At 60.3% G+C, this 18,321-nt stretch overlaps 1 protein-coding gene across 6 annotated transcripts in view; it reads left to right on the top strand.

Moving 5' to 3' along the window:
* The window catches only part of MYO1C (myosin IC), a 30,355-nt gene that overhangs the window by 886 nt on the left and 11,148 nt on the right, over positions 1-18,321 (top strand). The window contains exons 1-16 of one of the 6 annotated variants that reach the window (XM_009189312.4): positions 667-798; positions 8,155-8,310; positions 8,730-8,845; positions 9,380-9,578; positions 9,763-9,843; positions 11,735-11,914; positions 11,994-12,092; positions 12,944-13,057; positions 13,148-13,219; positions 13,732-13,851; positions 13,972-14,054; positions 14,268-14,373; positions 14,487-14,567; positions 14,861-14,952; positions 18,023-18,117; positions 18,197-18,243. In XM_009189312.4, coding sequence (XP_009187576.1) covers positions 8,185-8,310; positions 8,730-8,845; positions 9,380-9,578; positions 9,763-9,843; positions 11,735-11,914; positions 11,994-12,092; positions 12,944-13,057; positions 13,148-13,219; positions 13,732-13,851; positions 13,972-14,054; positions 14,268-14,373; positions 14,487-14,567; positions 14,861-14,952; positions 18,023-18,117; positions 18,197-18,243 — 1,611 coding nt within the window. In that variant the 5' untranslated portion in view covers positions 667-798; positions 8,155-8,184. Of the gene's footprint in view, positions 1-666; positions 799-5,122; positions 5,216-5,283; positions 5,469-6,189; positions 6,361-6,615; positions 6,735-8,154; positions 8,311-8,729; positions 8,846-9,379; positions 9,579-9,762; positions 9,844-11,734; positions 11,915-11,993; positions 12,093-12,943; positions 13,058-13,147; positions 13,220-13,731; positions 13,852-13,971; positions 14,055-14,267; positions 14,374-14,486; positions 14,568-14,860; positions 14,953-18,022; positions 18,118-18,196; positions 18,244-18,321 lie in introns of those variants that run through there. The other 5 variants (XM_021928507.2, XM_031657239.1, XM_009189313.3 and 2 more) reach the window with 5 other exon arrangements.

Genomic DNA, 18,321 nt, shown 5'->3' with positions numbered 1-18,321 from the left:
GTAAGCTGGGATGCTCTGGGCTGGGAGGAGGGTGGAGTATCTCCCCCAGGGCCGGGCAGCCCCTCTCAAGCAGAGCCCTAGGGCAAGAGGTGAGCAGAGGGGGACGGGTTCCAATCCTTGGATGGGGCCAGAACAGACTGAACAAGACGGGGTGAGTGGAAGAGTAAGGATGTAAGCGCCACCAGCAGCAGGACTTTTGGAAGTGGAGGTCTGGGTTGACTCCTCCAGCTTCCTGAACCTCAGTGGGCAGAACTGTGAATACTGGGCACAAAAGGCAAGTGCCGGCTGCTGTGAGGTCGAAGGATGAGGGCATGGAAGCTCCTCTCCAGTCCGCCGGGCTGGGACCTCCCAAGACTCAGAACAGGAGGACGGTGTGGGAGGCGGGTGAAGGGACATGGGTGGGTGGAAACCGGGGAGCGCGGCCCTGACCCGGCCCGCAGGGAAGGGGCTGGAGATGCAAAGGGCCCGGAGGAGGGAGAAAGTCAGGCGCCCCCGCGCCCCCAGCACCGCGGCGGGGAGCCGGGTCTTCGGCCGGAGGGGCGCGCGCGTGTTCGCTGTGGCCGGACGCGGCTGCCCCGGGAACCGGCCGAGGCGGGGGCCGCCCGCATTCAGGCTTCGCGGACGCGGCCGGGCTGGGGTGGGGCGGGGCCGGAGGGTGCGCGCCCTGCCCGGGATGACGACAGGCTGCGGCCCGGCCCCCGGCGGGCCCTGGGCGGGGAGAGTGCGCCCGGGCCGCGGATCCTCGAGCCCGCCACGCCGCCCAGCCCGGCCCCCGCCCGCGCCGGAAGAGCCAAGCCGGTGGGTACTCGGGGCGCGGGGACGGCGGCCGCGGGGGGCGGGTGTGGGGAGCGGGAGGCCGGGCCGGGAGCCGCCGTGCGCGAAGCGGGGGTCACGGCCGGGGATCGCTGGGGCCGAAGAGCGGCCGGGGGGACCCGTGCGGGGGTCCCAGGACCCGGAGGCGCCGGCGCAGCCTGGTGGAGACTTAGATTTACCTGCGGGGAGCGGGAGGCGGGGAAGAGCGGCCTGGGCTGCGGGACCCAGGACCCCGCGCGCCCTTCGGGCCCCGCCCGCAGCCCTGCTCTGCCTCTGGGTTCCGGAGAAGCCGCCTGAACCCGCCCCTTCCCGTTCTCCGCCCCTGGGGCCCAGCGCGCCCCGAGTGTGGCCGGAGAATGAGGCTGGCCACGCGGCCCTCCGTCCTCACGCTCCGGCCTCCCGCGCACACTCCTGCCTCTGAGATTCATTCATTCATCCAGGAGGCCGGGAAGGGGTGACTGAGCCCCACCGTGTGCCTCGCTGGGTGTAGGGAGTGGGAGCCGTCTCCTGGGAGGGACTGACAGCGAAACAGCTGACTCCTGCGGGGTGCGATAAGGAGACGCGGCGTGTTCGGGAGAATCAGGCAGGGGTTCTGGAGGAGGTGACACCTGAGCCTAGTCTCCGTGAGGTGGGCAAGGAGGGTGCCCCGGGCTGGGGAAGCCGCAGGTGCAGGCACTGAAGGTTGGACTGGCTGGCGACGGTGCGAAGGCTCCTCCTGGCTGCGTGTTGTGGGTGGGAGGGGAGGGGTGGGGACAGAGGGGACTGGAGCGGGCCACCTGGCACACCGGAATGCAGGAGCAGTGGGGTAAACTGAGGACAGCAGGGGTGTCTCGGGAGTTCATAGGCAGGGTCCCGGAAAGCAGCAGTGGGTGTGAATCATGGGCCTGGCACATGGAGGGTGCCCTAAACCTTCACTCTGTGAACATGAGGTGTTGCTTTGATTGGTATTGCGGGAGGGGAAATGGATTGGTAGGAGGAAGGCAAGGCGTCCAGTTAGGAGGCTGCTGTCTTGGCCCAGGTAAGGAGAAGTGATGGAGGTGAGGTTTTTGTTTGTTTTATGTTTTTGTTGTTGTTGTGTTTTGTTTTGTTTTGAGAGGGAGTCTCGCTGTCACCCAGGATGGAATGCAGTGGTGCGATCTTAGCTCACTGCAACCTCTGCCTCCTGGGTTCAAGCTGTTCTCCTGCCTCTGCCTCCCAAGTAGCTGGGATTACAGGCGCGTGCCACCACGCCCAGCTAATTTCTTTTTATTTTTAGTAGAGAAGGGGTTTCAACGTGTTAACCAGGATGGTCTCAATCTCTTGACCTCGTGATTCGCCCACCTAAGCCTACCAAAGTGCTGGGATTACGGGCATGAGCCACCTCGCCCAGCCTGGAGGTGAGGTTTTAGCAGGTTGTGAGTAGTTGGTGTGAGGAGTGGAGGGAGGAGAGCAGGCCTGTTAATGCCAGGCTGTGATGACCAGCTTAAAGTGCCACCCTTCTCTCTACAAAGACATTGAACAGGGAGTACAGGTTAGGGGTCAAAGGCCCTGTTTGTTTGTTTATTTATTTATTTATTGAGACAGAGTCTTGCTCTGTCACTCAGTCTGGAGTGCAGTGGGGCGATCTCAGCTCACTGCACCCTCTGCCTCCTAGGTTCAAGCGATTCTCTCCTGTTTCAGTGTCCTAAGTAGCTGGGATTACAAGCGTGCGCCACCACACCCTGCTAATTTTTGTATTTTTAGTTGAGACAGGGTTTCACCATGTTGGCCAGGCTGGTCTGGAACTCCTGACCTGAAGTGATCTGCCTGCCTTGGCCTCCCAAAGTGTTGGGATTACAGGTGTGAGCCACTGCTCCTGGTCCGTTTACTTTTTTTCCCCCATACAAATTTATGTTAACATGTTATGGGTTTATTGTTTTGTTTGTTTGTTTGTTTGACACTGAGTCTTCTGGGGCACCCAGGCTGGAGTGCAGTAGCACCATCACGGCTCACTGCAGCCTCAACCTCCTGGGCTCAAGCGATCCTCCCACCTTAGCCTTCCGAGTAACTGGGACCACAGGCACACAGCACCATGCCTGGCTAATTTAAAAAAAAAAAAATTTCTAGAGGCAGGAGTCTCACCACTATGCGGCCCAGGCTGGTCTTGAACTCCTGGCCTCAAGAGATCCTCCTGCCTCGGCCTCTCAAAGTTCTGGGGTTACAGGCATGAGCCACTCACTGCACCTTGCCTCTGTTCACGTTTGCTGGACCCCCCAGGCAGAGGTGTCTGGCAGCCCAAGGCCCATGGTTGTGAAGCTAGAATGGACAGTCCTTGACTGAGGCCCTGTGAGCAATCAGGGTAGAGACCCTAAGTCACCACTTTCTCCTCCCCATTTCCCTTCACAACAGTTCCCTGAGGCCTGGAATGGTCCTTGGTGGGCAGCCAGGCTCAGATCTAAGATTTGTTTAATAAATAGAAGTTGAGTCCCTGCTCTGTGCCGCCCAGCACTGTGCCACCCAGCACTGTGCCACCATGAGATGGTCTTTCTGCTGCCTCAGGGGCTCGGTGGATATCGGTTTATAGCAGCAGTCCTGGGTGCCTCAGATGACACCTCCTCCCAGCCCCCAACACTCCTACCCCATGGCAAGATCTGTGTGCCCATAGGCTGGGGGAACATGAGGTTCCCGCTGTCCCCAGAAGTCAGGCTTGTAGGCACCTGGCCTATAGGATCCGAAGGGCACAAGATAGCCCAGGTCTGCTGGGCCACCCCATCCCCTGTGGTTCCAGTAAACGCCTCCCCAGGTGGGAGAAGGCCCAGAGGCAGCCTTGGGGAAGAAGGTCTCCTAGGTCACTCAGGGGCCATGGCCTGCAGGGAACCTCTAGGCCCAGAGCCCTGGCCCACTCCTAAGGCCCACATGTGACATAATAGAATCACACGACACCGACAGGGGCCTGTACCGTGTCACTCACTGAAGGTCTCAGCCCTGATAGCCCTGATAACGCACAAAGAGGCTCAGGGCAGCCCCGCGGTAAGGTGTTCGAGTGCCTGGGTTCCAGTCCCACTCCTCTTGAGACCTTGCACAAAGTCACCTGCCCAGCCTCGATTTCTTCTGCGCTGGACTGATCATACAGACCTTATGGCTTGGCTAGGGGCACTGAAGGGAGGGACCTAAAAAAGCGCGGAGAACGCAGGAGGCGCCTGGCGCTGCAGCCTCAGCCGCGGTGTCTTTCCCAGCCCGGTTCTCCGCTTCCCTCCCCGCCCGGGGCTCGCGCTTCCGTCCAGTGAGGCGGGGCAGGCCCAGGGTTGCCAGGGCTGGAGCCGCCCTGGGGCGCGCGAGCGGCGGAGATGCCCCCTCCTTCCGCCGCCGGGCGGTGGCTGCGGGGGCGCCAGCGGGCATCCCGGGAATGCGGCGGCGCGGCCGGGGATCTGGAAGAAGCGGGCCCGACCCCTCCGCGCGCGGATTCCCCTCATTCCAACCGCGTGACGTGGAGGGGCGGGGCGGACACTGCGGCCGCGAGGCTCCGCCCCTCCCTCTGGCCGCGCCTCCGCAGGCTCCGGCCACGCCCCCGACCCGGGTCCCCCACGCCTCGCCGGGCAGGGAGGGAGCTGAGCTTCCGGCAGGGGCTCTCTGGACCCTTTGCCCCGTCTTCTAAGGCGCTCCCCACCCCTGGGCGGGCTGGAGGCTGGGTCCCCTCCTTGCTCCCTCTAGATTTTTCTTGTTTTGTTTTGTTTGGAGACGGAGTTTCGCTCTGTCGCCCAGGCTGGCATGCAGTGGTGTGATCTCGCTCACTGCAACCTCCGTCTCCCGAGTTCCAGCGATTCTCGTGCCTCAGCCTCCCGAATAGCTGGGATTACAGGCGCCCACCACCACGCTCAGCGAATTTTTGTATTTTTTAGTAGAGACGAGGTTTCGCCAATGTGGCCAGGCTGGTCTCGAACTCCTGAACTCTGATGATCCGCCTGCCTCGGCCTCCCAAAGCGCTGGGATTACAGGCGTGAGCCACCGCGCCTGACCCTCCCTCTGGATTTTAAACCTGGGGGCACCGCAGCGGGTGCCTCCTCCCGCCCTCCCCCGCCTCTGCCCGAGACGCCCCCATTTCCCCTTCCCCGCTCCCATGCCCCCACCAGCTGGCGCCCCCGCTTGGGGGTCCCCGGGGCCGCCGCTCCGGCCGGGCTGTTGTTGCAGTAACTAGCCTTCCCCGCGAGGATCCAGCCCGCACCTGCCGCAGCCTCGCCCTCTCCCCAGGGAGCGGCGTCCGCGAGCTGGGGGTGGGGCGCTGGGGCTTTGGGCCCCGGCTCTGCCCACCCCCCCAGGGCGAGTCTGTGTCTGCCGTTGGGTTGGTAGGGCAGGCAGGTGCCTGTAGACGCGCCTGAGGCTCTCCCCACCGGATCGGAAGCGTGGCCTAGGGCCTGACTCTCAGTAGGCCTCTGCCCGCAAGCAAGTGAGGAATGAGCGTCCGGCCGAGGGAAGGCGGTGGGTGTGGGAAGCGGGGTCTAGAGCGGTCTGGGAGATGCCTTCGCGCTCTATCTCAGGCCACCCAACGGCCCTTCTAGGCCTGTGTTAACCTCATGTTGGGGATGAAGAACAGAAGCCGAAACGTTAAGTGACTAGCTCAGAGTCCCACCGCGAGGAAGCACCAGCTTTTGCTGGCTCTAGACGTCCCCGCCCCTGCCCGCGGTGGGATCTGAGCCAAGGTTTGCCACAGGAGAGGGAGGGTGGTGCCCGCAAAGCCCAGCGAGGGCGGGGCTGCCAAGGCCGGTTCGGGGTTGGGGGGCGTCCCGGAGATCCGGAGAGACGAGAGAGGTCCCCTTCAAAGCAGGGAGGGAGATGGGCCGAGCGCGGTGGCTCACGCCTGTAATCCCAGCACTTTGGGAGGCCGAGGCGGGTGGATCACCTGAGGTCAGGAGTTCGAGACCAGCCTGGCCAACATGATGAAACCCCGTGTCTACTAAAAATACAAAAATTAGCCGAGTGTGGTGGCGGGTGCCTGTAATCCCAGCTACTCGGGAGGCTGAGGCAGGAGAATCGCTAAACCCGGGAGGCGTAGGTTGCAGTGAGCCGAGATCGCGCCACTGAACTCCAACGTGGGAGCTAGCGCGACTCTGTCTCAAAAAAAAAAAAAGAAAAAAAAGGAGAGGGAGGAGGCCCGGGCCCAGAGGCGAGTGGGGTGCCTCGGGTGGGGAGAGGCTGTGGGCCCCAAATGCCGTGGGCGGGGATACGCGAATTTCCCAGAGGGGGGAACTGAGCCCTCCAGAGGTGCCGGGGACTCCGCGCGCTCAGCCAGGGCACCCGGTGGCCGTCCCTGTCCCTGGGGCACGCGCTCCGTGCTGACGAGGAAAACCAAGATCTTCCTGGGTTCGAGGCTCCGGCCAGGCCCCGGCGCGTGTGGGTGGACGGCGTCCCGCACGGAGAACGCTCCGCCCGCCAGGCGCGCCGGCCGTATTTGGACATTGGTTCTATTTTTAACTTTCCCGGGACTCGAGTTCGGGGGTTGGGGGAGGGAAATCCCGCTTCCTCTGGGACCCGCAGGCCTCGGTGCCCGCCCAGAACCCGAGCCCGCCGCGGAGTGTCGTCCCAGGCCCGGAAGTGAGTTCCGGGTCGGTGTAGACGCGGCGGCCGCGCGGGTTCCGGGCTCCACCCTGGAACCAACGGCGTCCCTCCTGGAAAACCTGACTCAGGCGGAGCCCGCCCCGCCCGCCCTCGGCCCCGCCCCCGCCCGCGGACCCCCCCCCCCCCGACACCCCCCCCTCCACCAACCCCACCTGGCGGGGACCCCAGCCCGGCCGCGCGGGAGGCGAGGGAGGCCGGGGAAGCCCCGCGCTTCAGGGGCCCTGGTGGGGGCGGTGCGGGGGGCGGGCCCTCCCTCGCTGACGCCGCCGCCGCCGCCGAGCCCGGGACCCAGAGCGCGGGCAGCAGAGCGGGCGCCAGGCCGGCGGGGCAGGATGCGCTACCGGGCGTCGGTGAGCCGGGGGGCGGCAGGGCAGGGCGGGGCGGAGGGTCCCGGGCGCCCCTCCCCGCCTCGCGGCGTCGCCTCGGCCTCGCCAGGAAGCGGGCGCGGCCCAGGAATTCCGTGTGGAAAAACGTCCCGGGAAGTTGCAGGGGGAGGAGGCCGAGGCGGGGAGGGCCGCGCGGGACGCTCGGACCCGGGGGGCCGGACGAGGAGCTGCTGGGGACGCCTGAGAACGCGGAGACCCCTGACCCGAGGGCGAGGGGGCGGGGACCGCGGCCGGATTTGGCAGCCGCTTGGGCGCGGGATTGGAGCGGGGCGGGGAGGACAAGCCTGGGAGGGGCAGGCCCCCGGCCCGGCCCGGAGTGACGCCCCAGGCCAGGAATCTGGGCCTTTTGTGGTCAGAGGACACCCGGCGGCCCCTTTGGGATCCACCCCCAGTCACCACCACCTTGTTCTTCTCTGACCCTGGATACTCTGGGTGTCCGTTTTCTGGAGCCCTGAGACCCTGTTTGGAGGGGGATCCATCTCAGCCCTAGTTGTGGGGCGAGGGTCTTGCTGAGCCCTCCAGTGGGACCCAGAGGCAGCTGGGCTTTCCATGGTAAACCCCCCATCCCCTGAGGCTTCTCAGGACTCAGTGGAGGAGGCGCCTGGGGAGTTCGGCAGCTGGAGGAAAGGGAGTGGCCCCAGCCATGCGAGGGAGGCCCCCCTTCTGGAGTGGGTGGCTGAGTCCAGCTGGGGTGGGAGGCCCTCCGGGGGAACCCCTCTGGTGTAGTCTGGGAGTAACCTCTTCCTTGGTGCCAGACGGTCTACCTGTGGAGATGTGGGTGGGTCCCGATGGGAGAGACGGCCCCACTCTGCCTGCGGAATTGACCCTGAGCCATTTGTCCTCCAAAGCACCTGTCACACGTGGCTCAGAGCTAAGGGACCTGAGGTCACCTGGTCTAACTCCTCCTCCTTGAGGAGGAAGCAGCCCAGAGAGAGGAGGGGCTTGGTCCAAGCTCCACAGAGCAGTCTTTCTGCTATTTCAAGGAGTTCCTTCTTGTGACCCGCTCCTTTCTCCACCCAAAACCAGCACCTCCCAGATTCTGCCCTCTGGTCCTGCGTGCGTCCGCCCCTGTGTACACACCGGGACCCAAGTGCTTCATGTGGTCTCTGTTCTGTGCCCGCAGCCTCGGTGATCCCGGTGCCGCGACACCCGGACCCAGGCCCTCCACACCCGGCTTTCTGCACCCTGCCCACCACACCCAGATCCTCCAAACCCAGGCCCTCCACACCCAGGCCTTCCGCACCCATCAGGCTCATGTCCCATGTCCAGCCCTGAGTCCACAAGCCCCTGCGTTCCCTCTCAGTCCCACAGGCGCAGTGGAGGAGAAGTGGCCTTGCCTGGTCCCCCATGACTCTGACCCTCTTCTGTGGCCCATTCTCTGCAGGCCCTGGGCAGTGACGGGGTTCGGGTGACCATGGAGAGTGCGCTGACTGCCCGTGACCGGGTGGGGGTGCAGGATTTCGTGCTGCTGGAGAACTTCACGAGTGAGGCCGCCTTTATCGAGAACCTGCGGCGGCGGTTTCGGGAGAACCTCATCTATGTGAGGCCCTTGTGGGGAGATGGCAGGGGTGCTGGGGTCACAGACACAGGGCAGAGGGGAAGGAGACACCAGGGGTCACCAAGATAAACTGTTTTTTGTTGTTTGAGTCGGAGTTTCACTCTTGTTGCCCAGGCTGGAGTGCAGTGGCGCGATCTTGGCTCACTGCAACTTCCTCCTCCCCGGTTCAAGCAATTCTGCCTCAGCCTCCAAAGTAGCTGGGACTACAGGCATGCGCCACCATGCCCGGCTAATTTTGTATTTTTAGTAGAGATGGGGTTTCTCCATATTGGTCAGGCTGGTCTCGAACTCCCAACCTCAGGTGACCCGCCTGCCTCGGCCTCCCAAAGTGCTGGGATTACAGGCGTGAGCCATTGCACCTGGCCCGGGATCAACTTTTGACCCTCTTCCCCCAACCCCAGACCTACATTGGCCCCGTCCTGGTCTCTGTCAACCCCTACCGAGACCTGCAGATCTACAGCCGGCAGCACATGGAGCGTTACCGTGGCGTCAGCTTCTATGAAGTGCCCCCTCATCTGTGAGTGACCCCAGCCCCTCTGGGAGCAACCCCTCTGTCTCCATCTGAAGTAACCCCACCCAACCCTTACTCTAAAATGATCCTGACCTCCTGCGCCACAGCTGTGAGGAATCCCACAGTTTCTCACCCCCCAGTGACCAGAGATGAGTGTCACAACTCAACTCCATCTGGGTGGGCTCAGTCCATACCCCAACTGGGAGTGGCCCGCCAATCTTAGTGACCTCTGAACCCCACCTGCGAAGACCCCCCCAACCCTACCTATGAGTGACTCCAGCCTCCACCTAAGTGACCTCCAGACTCCCACCTGTGAGATCATCTCAGTCCTCCCGCTGGCAGTGACGCCCATTCTCAGCTGTGACAGATCTCCCATGCTCCACACCTGCGAGGGACCCCCAGTCCCCATCCTTAATACATCCTCAAGGATATATTAGACTTCCACTCATGAGAGGACGCCACCCAGACGTGGGAGCGGGACTCCCTGTGGGGCTCCACTTGGCCCCCCTCCCCGAACTCCCTGACGAGCCTCTGCCCCAGGTTTGCCGTGGCGGACACTGTATACCGAGCACTGCGTACAGAGCGTCGGGACCAGGCAGTGATGATCTCTGGGGAGAGTGGGGCAGGCAAGACCGAGGCCACCAAGAGGCTGCTACAGTTCTATGCAGAGACCTGCCCAGCCCCCGAGCGCGGAGGTGCTGTGCGGGACCGGCTGCTGCAGAGCAACCCAGTGCTGGAGGTCAGGGGCCCAGAGAGGAGGCCAGTGCAGGAGGGGAGGGGCCCAGAGAGGAGGCCAGTGTTGGAGGTGAGGAACAGGGAGAGAAGCCCAGTGTGGGAGGGGAGGGGCAGCAGTAGCTACAGGGTGGGGTGGGGAGGGCAGGAGGAGAGTGCCAGGTGTCCCTCAGACCCCCGTCCACTCCTAGGCCTTTGGAAATGCCAAGACCCTCCGAAACGATAACTCCAGCAGGTTCGGGAAGTACATGGATGTGCAGTTTGACTTCAAGGTACCATGGATGTGTGTGTCGAGAGGATTCCCATTCAGTAGGTTAAGCACCTACTAGGTACCAGGGACTATTCCAGGTGCTGGAATTCCAGCAGTAAAACAAAGCAAACAAAACTCCTGCCTTGCAGGGTGATAAACAATAAACAGGGAAATTGAGGCTGTGGCAGAAAATACAATGCAGTAAGGAGTGGGGGGCAGGTGTGGTCGTATTAGGGTAGGCCCCACTGAGACAGTGGCATTTTAAAGTGACAGCTGGGTGGGGTGGCACATGTCCGTTGTCCCAGCTACTCTGGAGGCTGAAGCAGGAGGATCGCTTGAGGCCAGGAGTCCGGGGTTACCCTACGCTGTGATCACACCACTGTACTCCAGCCTGGGCGATGGAGTGAGACCCTGTCTCTAGAAAAAATAAAAAATAATGGCTTGATGGAGACGAAGAAGCAGGCTGTGCAGGTGCCTGTCCAAGCAGCGGGAAGGGCCAGGACAAAAGCCCTGAGATACGAGGGTCCTGGAAGTGTTCCAGAACAGCACGGAGGCCACAGTGGCCAGAGAAGAGAGCAGGGGCGTGAGAACAGAGAGAGGCCACATGGTGCAGGCCCTTTTGGGTCATTGCAAGAACCTTTGTTTTGTTTTGTTTTGTTTTGTTTGAGATGGAATCTCGCTCTGTCGCCCAGGCTGGAGTGCAGTGGCAGGATCTCAGCTCACTGCAAGCTCTGCCTCCCAGATTCACGCCATTCTCCTGCCTCAGCCTCCCGAGTAGCTGGGACTACAGGCGCCCGCCACCACGCCTGGCTAATTTTTTGTATTTTTAGCAGACACAGGGTTTCACCATGTTAGCCAGGATGGTCTCGATCTCCTGACCTCGTGATCCACCTGTCTCGGCCTCCCAAAGTGCTGGGATTACAGTTGTGAGCCACCGCGCCTGGCTTTTTTTTAAAACTCTGAGTAGAAGGGGAGTCATTGGGCTGGGTGAGGTGGCTCACGCCTGTAATCTTAGCACGTTGGGAGGCTGCGGCAGGTGGATCACGTGAGGTTGGGAGTTCAAGACCAGCCTGGCCAACATGGTGAAACCCCGTCTCTACTGAAAATACAAAAATTAGCCAGGCGTGGTGGCAGGCACCTGTTGTCCCAGCTACTCAGGAGGCTGAGGCAGGAGAAACACTTGAACCTGGGAGTCGGAGGTTATAGTGAGCTGAGATCTCACCACTGCACTCCAGCCTAGCCCTGGGAGGTTGAGGCTATAGTGAAAAACTCCAGCCTGGGTGAAAGAGCAAGACCCTGTCTCCAAAAATAAAAAAAAGACTTTGGCTGCTTCACTGGGAGATTGGGAGTAGATGAATAGATGGTGGGGGAACCAGGCTAAGCAGAGAAACCGGTTAGGAGGCTGATGTCATCGTGTAGGTGACAGGTGACGGTGGCTCAGACCAGTGTGGTGCAGTGATTGGATTCTGGATGTTTTAAAAGTTAAGGCAGCAGGATCGGCTGCCTGATTGGATGTAGGGTATGGAAGAAAAACAGGCTTGCAGGAGGACTGCCAGGGCCTTGGCTTGAACGAGAAGGATGTACTCACCACTGACCACGATGGGCGGACACTAGCAGGAAGGAGCTCGTTTGAAGAGGGGGAAGGTCCGGTGTTCCGTTTCAGGCCTGCTGAATTTGCGATGCTTGTCAGGCATCCAGGTGGAGCCGCCAGGTGGATGGAGTTGAATCTCCCCATTTCCTAGATGAAGTAACTGAGTCCAGCGTGGGTGGCGTGCCTGAGCCCACACAGCTAGTGGCAGGACTGGAATTGGCGCCCAGGTCTGGCTGCCCAAGACCAGGAGTCAGGGGAGAAGACGGGCAGATGGCTCTGTTCCCACTCCCCCGACCAGGCCTATGCCCTGCCCTGCCCACAGGGTGCCCCCGTGGGTGGCCATATCCTCAGTTACCTCCTGGAAAAGTCACGAGTGGTGCACCAGAATCACGGGGAGCGGAACTTCCACGTCTTCTACCAGCTGCTGGAGGGGGGTGAGGAGGAGACTCTTCGCAGGCTGGGCTTGGAACGGAACCCCCAGAGCTACCTGTACCTGGTGAAGGTGAGTGGCTGGCAGGCAGGGCAGGTGCCACCCAGGGATCCGTGGCCAGGGCTCTAACCCAGCTGTGCCCTTCCTCTAGGGCCAGTGTGCCAAAGTCTCCTCCATCAACGACAAGAGTGACTGGAAGGTGGTCAGGAAGGCTCTGACGGTCATCGATTTCACTGAGGATGAAGTGGAGGTGAGGCCTTTTCCGGGACCCTCCCTTTCCTCCTCTCACACCCCCAAAACTTCCTTCTTTTGTTGTTGGTTTTGTTTTGTTTTGTTTTGTTTTGTTTTGTTTTGTTTTTGAGATAGAGTTTTATTCTTGTTACCCAGACTGGAGTACAGTGGTGCAATTTCGGCTCACTGCAACCTCCGCTTCCCGGGTTCAATCGATTCTCCTGACTCAGCCTCCCAAGTAGCTGGGATTACAGGTGGCCACCACGCCTGGCTAATTTTTTGTATTTTTAGTAGAGACGGGGTTTCTCCATGTTGGTCAGGCTGGTCTCGAACTCCCAACCTCAGGTGATCCACCTGCCTCAGTCTCTGAAAATGCTGGGATCACAGGCATGAACCAACACGCCCGGCTCCTTTTTTTTTTTTTTTTTGAGATGGAGTCTCGCTCTTTTGCCTAGGCTGGAGTGCAATGGCGCGATCTGACCTCACTGCAACACCTGCCTCCCAGGTTCAAGTGATTCTCGTGCCTCAACCTCCTGAGTAGCTGGGATTACAGACACCTGCCACCACACCTAGCTAATTTTTGTATCTTTAGCAAAGATGGGGCTTCGCCATGTTGGCCAGGCTGGTCTTGAACTCCTGACCTCAGATGATCTGCCTGCCTCGGCCTCCCAAAGCGCTGGGATTACAGGCGTGAGCCACTGTGCCTGGCCCACCCCCAGAATCACCTTCCACCTTTAACACCCATTCCCACTTCCAGCCCCTTCTCCTCTCAGACACTTCACCACCCACCCCTGCATGGCCATCCGCTACTTGCCCTCTTGGGGCTCTCTGGCCCCTCTCACCCACTCCTGCCCCCGGCCTGCTCCCCAGGACCTGCTGAGCATCGTGGCCAGCGTCCTGCATTTGGGTAACATCCACTTTGCTGCCGACGAGGAGAGCAACGCCCAGGTCACCACCGAGAACCAACTGAAGTATCTGACCAGGGTGAGCGGGGGCGGGCAGAGGGTAAGGGAAGGACAGCGGGGGTGGGGGCTGGGGGTGCGCCCTCACCACATCCTTGCCTGCCCTTGGCAGCTCCTCAGCGTGGAAGGCTCGACGCTGCGAGAAGCCCTGACACACAGGAAGATCATCGCCAAGGGGGAGGAGGTGAGGCCGGGCCCTTGCCCTCAGGTGTGGAGGGGCATGTGTTCCAAAGCAGCCCCTACTCCCATCACTCCCCTTTGCCTGGTCCCCTCAGCAGTGCTGGAGGGATGGAAGGAAGGCTGCTCAGGGAAGTAGAGAGCCAGGCACAGTGGCTCATGCTTGTAACCCCAGCACTTGGGGAGGCTGAGGTGGGCGGGTCACCTGAGGTCAGGAGTTCGAGACCATCCTGGCCAACATGGTGAAACCCCATCTCTACTAAAATGCAAAAATTAGCCGGGTGTGGTGGTGGGCACCTGTCATCCCAGCTACTCAGACCTGTCCCTCTACCACCTTCCCACTGGGGCGGCCACCTGTCCTCCCTGAGGTCCCACTACCAGCACCCCTCCCCACACTGCAGGCTCGCTGGAGCTGGGCGTGCAGAGTGGTGACGGCTTCCTGGTCTGCCTGAGCCTGGGGGCAGGTGGGATGCAAGAGCTGTGTGGCATTCATCTCCTTGCCTCACGCTGCGCCCACAGCTCCTGAGCCCGCTGAACCTGGAGCAGGCCGCCTATGCGCGAGACGCTCTCGCCAAGGCTGTGTACAGCCGCACTTTTACCTGGCTCGTGGGGAAGATCAACAGGTCGCTGGCCTCCAAGGTGAGGGCTCACTCCACGCTGCTCCCGAGGCAGGAGGGAGGGCCATCAGTGGGGCGGGGGGCTGCGGGGTAGGGCTGGCACACGCAGGGGCCCACGCCTTCGGTTGAATGACTGCCCTAGGATGCGGAGAGCCCCAGCTGGCGGAGCACCACGGTTCTCGGGCTCCTGGATATTTATGGCTTCGAAGTGTTTCAGCATAACAGGTCAGTGCCACGTTTCCCCCGTCTCCTCCCAGGTTCCTGTCCTGCTTCCTCTCTTCTGTCCCCCAGCCTTTCATTCCTGCCCCGTGACTCCCCAGCCAGCCAGGGACTGGCTCTGTGTCTCACCTGCTATGCTCAGGGGCCTTGTCCAGCCTTTCCCCTCTGCTGGTCCTGTGTCCCCACTGAGCCGCTGTGGACGCTTCTCCTTCCTTACAGCTTCGAGCAGTTCTGCATCAATTACTGCAACGAGAAGCTGCAGCAGCTCTTCATCGAGCTCACGCTCAAGTCGGAGCAGGAGGAGTACGAGGCAGAGGGCATCGCGGTGTGTGCAAGCCTGAGGGCACTCTCTGGGCCATGGGGAGCCTGGGCATCGGGGCCCCTGGGAGAGGGTGCCAGGACCCCACGGTGATGCCTTCCTTCCCTTCTGCCCCTCAGTGGGAGCCTGTCCAGTATTTCAACAACAAGATCATCTGTGATCTGGTGGAGGAGAAGTTTAAGGGCATCATCTCGATTTTGGTGAGTCCTCTGTGCCTCCAAGGCCTCGTGCTGGAGGCTGGGTGGGAGGATGTCCCCGTTCTCCGTTCTCTCCAGGCTGGTCCACAGAGGGCCAGAGTCTGGGGCTGAGTAGAGACAGGGCAGGGCTGTGAATGGCGGATGGAGGGAGGCGCCGCCCCGGTCGGAAGCTCTATGGAGGCTCCCAGTGATCTGCCCCCTCCCCTGTGTCTGTGCCTCCCAGCATGGTGACCCCAATCCTCTGTGCTCTCTGGCCCCTCCCCCATATGTCCCTCCCCCTGTGCCACACCCCCCAGGATGAGGAGTGTCTGCGCCCCGGGGAGGCCACGGACCTGACCTTCCTAGAGAAACTGGAGGACACGGTCAAGCACCATCCACACTTCCTGACGTGAGTGGGGCCGCGGGGCTGCTGGGGGCGACTCACTTGTGGCAGAGCCTGCAGAGTGCGGGAGTCCCTCCCTGATCCCAAAACACCAGCCACAAGGAGGTGACCAAGTGCTGAGTTAAGGACCCCTCATGTGTGTCCAGAAACTAAGAAGCTTAGCCAGGCACGCTGACACATGCCTGGAGTTCCATCTGTGCAGAAGGCTGGGGCGAGAGCATCACTAGCCCTGCAGTTTTGAGGCTACAGTGAGCTAGGATCAACCCACTGCACTCCAGCCTGGGCTACAGAGCAAGAGCCTATCTCAAAAAGTAAAAAAAACAGCTGGGCGTGGTAACTCACACCTATAATCCCAGCACTTTGGGGAGGCCAAGGTGGGTGGATCATTTGAGGTCAAGAGTTCAAGATCAGCCTGGCCAACATGGTGAAACCCCGTCTCTACTAAAAATACAAAAGTTAGCTGGGCGTGGTGGCAGGCACCTGTAATCCCAGCTACTTGGGAGGCTGAGGCAGGAGAATTGCTTGAACCCAGGAGGTGGAGGGTGCAGTGAGTTGAGATCTCACCATTGCACTCCAGCCTGGGTGACAAGAGCGAGACTTCGACCCAAAAAAAAAAAAGAAAGATGCTAGTAGCCTGGCTTCCTCCCTGTTCTTTTTTGAGAATGAAACTTGCTAGGCCAGGCTCAGTGGCTCATGCCTGTAATTCCAGCACTTTAGGAGGCCGAGGCAAGCAAATCATGAGGTCAGGAGATCGAGACCATCCTGGCTAACATGGTGAAACCCCCGTCTCTACTAAAAAAAATACAAAAAACTAGCCGGGCGAGGTGGCGGGCACTTGTAGTCCCAGCTACTCGGGAGGCTGAGGCAGGAGAATGGTCTGAGCCCGGGAGGCGGAGCTTGCAGTGAGCCGAGATCGCGCCACTGCACTCCAGCCTGGGCCAAAGTACGTGACTCTGTCTCAAAAAATAAATAAATAAAAGAACCTTGCTGAGATTTTTCCTTATTTGGAAACTGCTTTTTATTGAAGGAATCCCCTGAGGTGGGGCGAGGTGGGAACAGGAGTAAGTGCCTCTGTCCAGCGCGGTCTCACGCGTGCTGTGCACGTCGTAGCTTCTCCTGCAGCCGCTCCTGGAGGGGTTCTTGGTGTTTTCTCACTGAGACTCCAAGAGGCAGAGGCACTTCCCCGAAGTTACCTCTCATCTAGGTTGCCGAGCTGGGGTCAGTCCCAGGGCTGCTGAATGCCAAATCCATGAGTATTTTTTGCATAATAAGATACTGAGGCCGGGCGCGGTGGCTCATGCCTGTAATCCCAGCACTTTGGGAGGCCGAGACGGGCAGATCACAAAGTCAGGAGATCGAGACCATCCTGGCTAACACGGTGAAACCCCGTCTCTACTAAAAAAAAACCAAAAAACTAGCCGGGCGAGGTGGCGGCGCCTGTAGTCCCAGCTCCTCGGGAGGCTGAGGCAGGAGAATGGCGTGAATGCGGGAGGCGGAGCTTGCAGTGAGCTGAGATCCAGCCACTGCACTCCAGCCCGGGCGACAGAGCGACTCCGTCTCAACAAAAAAAAAAAAAAAAAAAAGATATTGAAAATTTGTCTCTGGATGGGCACAGTGGCTCACGCCTGTCATCCCAGCACTGTGGGAGGCCGAGGCAGGCGGATCACCTGAGGCCAGGAGTTCAAGACCAGCCTGGCCAACATGGCGAAACCCCGTCTCTATTAAAACTACAAAAATTAGCCAGGCCTGGTAGTGGGCACCTGTAATTCCAGCTACGCGGGAGCCAGGGAAATCACCCTGGAGGCGGAGGTTGCAGTCAGCTGAGATCACGCCACTGCACTCCAGCCTGGATGACAGAGCCAGACTCCATCTCAAATAAAAAAAAAAACTTGTTTCTGGGAGTCTCTCTGAATCTATTCTGGTTTAGGGGCTGCCTGATTCGTTAAATAATAAATACTAAAAACTTGTTTCTGATTATAAAAATAATATTGCTCATTAGCGCAAAGTTGGACTGTACGCAAAAGCCACCTGTGATTCTGTTGCCCAAAGGCCACGGCTGATAACCGTGTGAGGCATTTCCCTCCTGCCTTTTTCTATGCATTTTTTTCATAGACAAGAACTTCTTGTGTATAAGGCTCAGGGTAATGCTATATCCTGCACATTTTCCTGTATCATCAAACAGAAAATTTTCCTCAAAACTCTTCCTGGAGTGGCTCTGACCCACAGATACTCCCCTCTCTCAGCCAGCTCTTCGGGGCCCCTGGCCAGCCACCGGGTTTCTGCTGGAATCACAAGGCTGCCCCAAACATCTCGTGCCTTCCATCTTTGTATCTCTGGTTAGCTGCTTGAAATAGTTCTTAAAAGTAGCAAGTGGGCCAAAGGGTATAAACATGCCTAAGACTTTAGTGCTCTCTTGGGGCAGCAGATTCTGTTCTGAGAAGTAGTGGGCAGCTCACCACCGCCTTCTGAGCAGAGCCCGCAGCAGCCGGAAGCAACTCGAGTTGCCCTCCCTGCAGCGTGCCCTGGCCATCAGATGGCGAAGTTCCCAGTCCTGGCACTGTGTGGCCCTGACCAGGGCCATCTACCTCTCTGAGCCTCTGTGGTCTGCTCTGAGCAGGGAGGCCATTGGCTCTGCCTGGCCTGCCTCAGTGACCCAGCCCTGGGGTGTGCCTGCCCTTTTTTTTTTGAGACGGAATCTTGGTCTGTCACCCAGGCTGGAGTATAGTGGCTCAGTCTTGGCTCACTGCAACCTCCACCTCCCAGGTTCAAGCGATTCTCCTTCCTCAGCCTCCTAAGTAGCTGGGACTACAGGTGCCCACCACCATGCCTGGCTAATTTTTGTGTTTTTAGTAGAGACGGGGTTTCACCATATTGGCCAGGCTGGTCTCGAACTACTGACCTTGTGATCCGCCTGCCTCGGCCTCCCAAACTGCTGGGGTTACAGCCGTGAGCCACCGTGCCCGGCCTGGGGTGCGCCTGCTCTTTACGTGGCTGGTTCCTGTTCCTGAAGCCCCTTCAGCAGGCAGAGGGTTTGGTTCCGGCCGGCCATCTGCAGCTTCCACCCCATCACCCCCAGGCACAAGCTGGCTGACCAGCGGACCCGGAAATCTCTGGGCCGAGGGGAATTCCGCCTTCTGCACTACGCTGGGGAGGTGACTTACAGCGTGACAGGTGAGGGTCCTGGGGCTGTGTCCCCACCGGGGCCTGCAGGGAGGCTGTCTCTCACCTCACACCTGCTCTCCCCTCCCAGGGTTTCTGGACAAAAACAATGACCTTCTCTTCCGGAACCTTAAGGAGGTGAGGAGGACCCGGGAGGCTGGGGTGGGGGTGGTGGTAGCCCACAGCTCTGCACCTGTGTCCAGGAGCCTGTCCTGC

The sequence above is a fragment of the Papio anubis genome, chromosome 17, assembly GCF_008728515.1.
Source record: "Papio anubis isolate 15944 chromosome 17, Panubis1.0, whole genome shotgun sequence".
NCBI lineage: Eukaryota > Metazoa > Chordata > Mammalia > Primates > Cercopithecidae > Papio > Papio anubis.
Note: the sequence above shows the minus strand (reverse complement) of the source record. Positions and strands in the feature narration are given on the sequence as shown.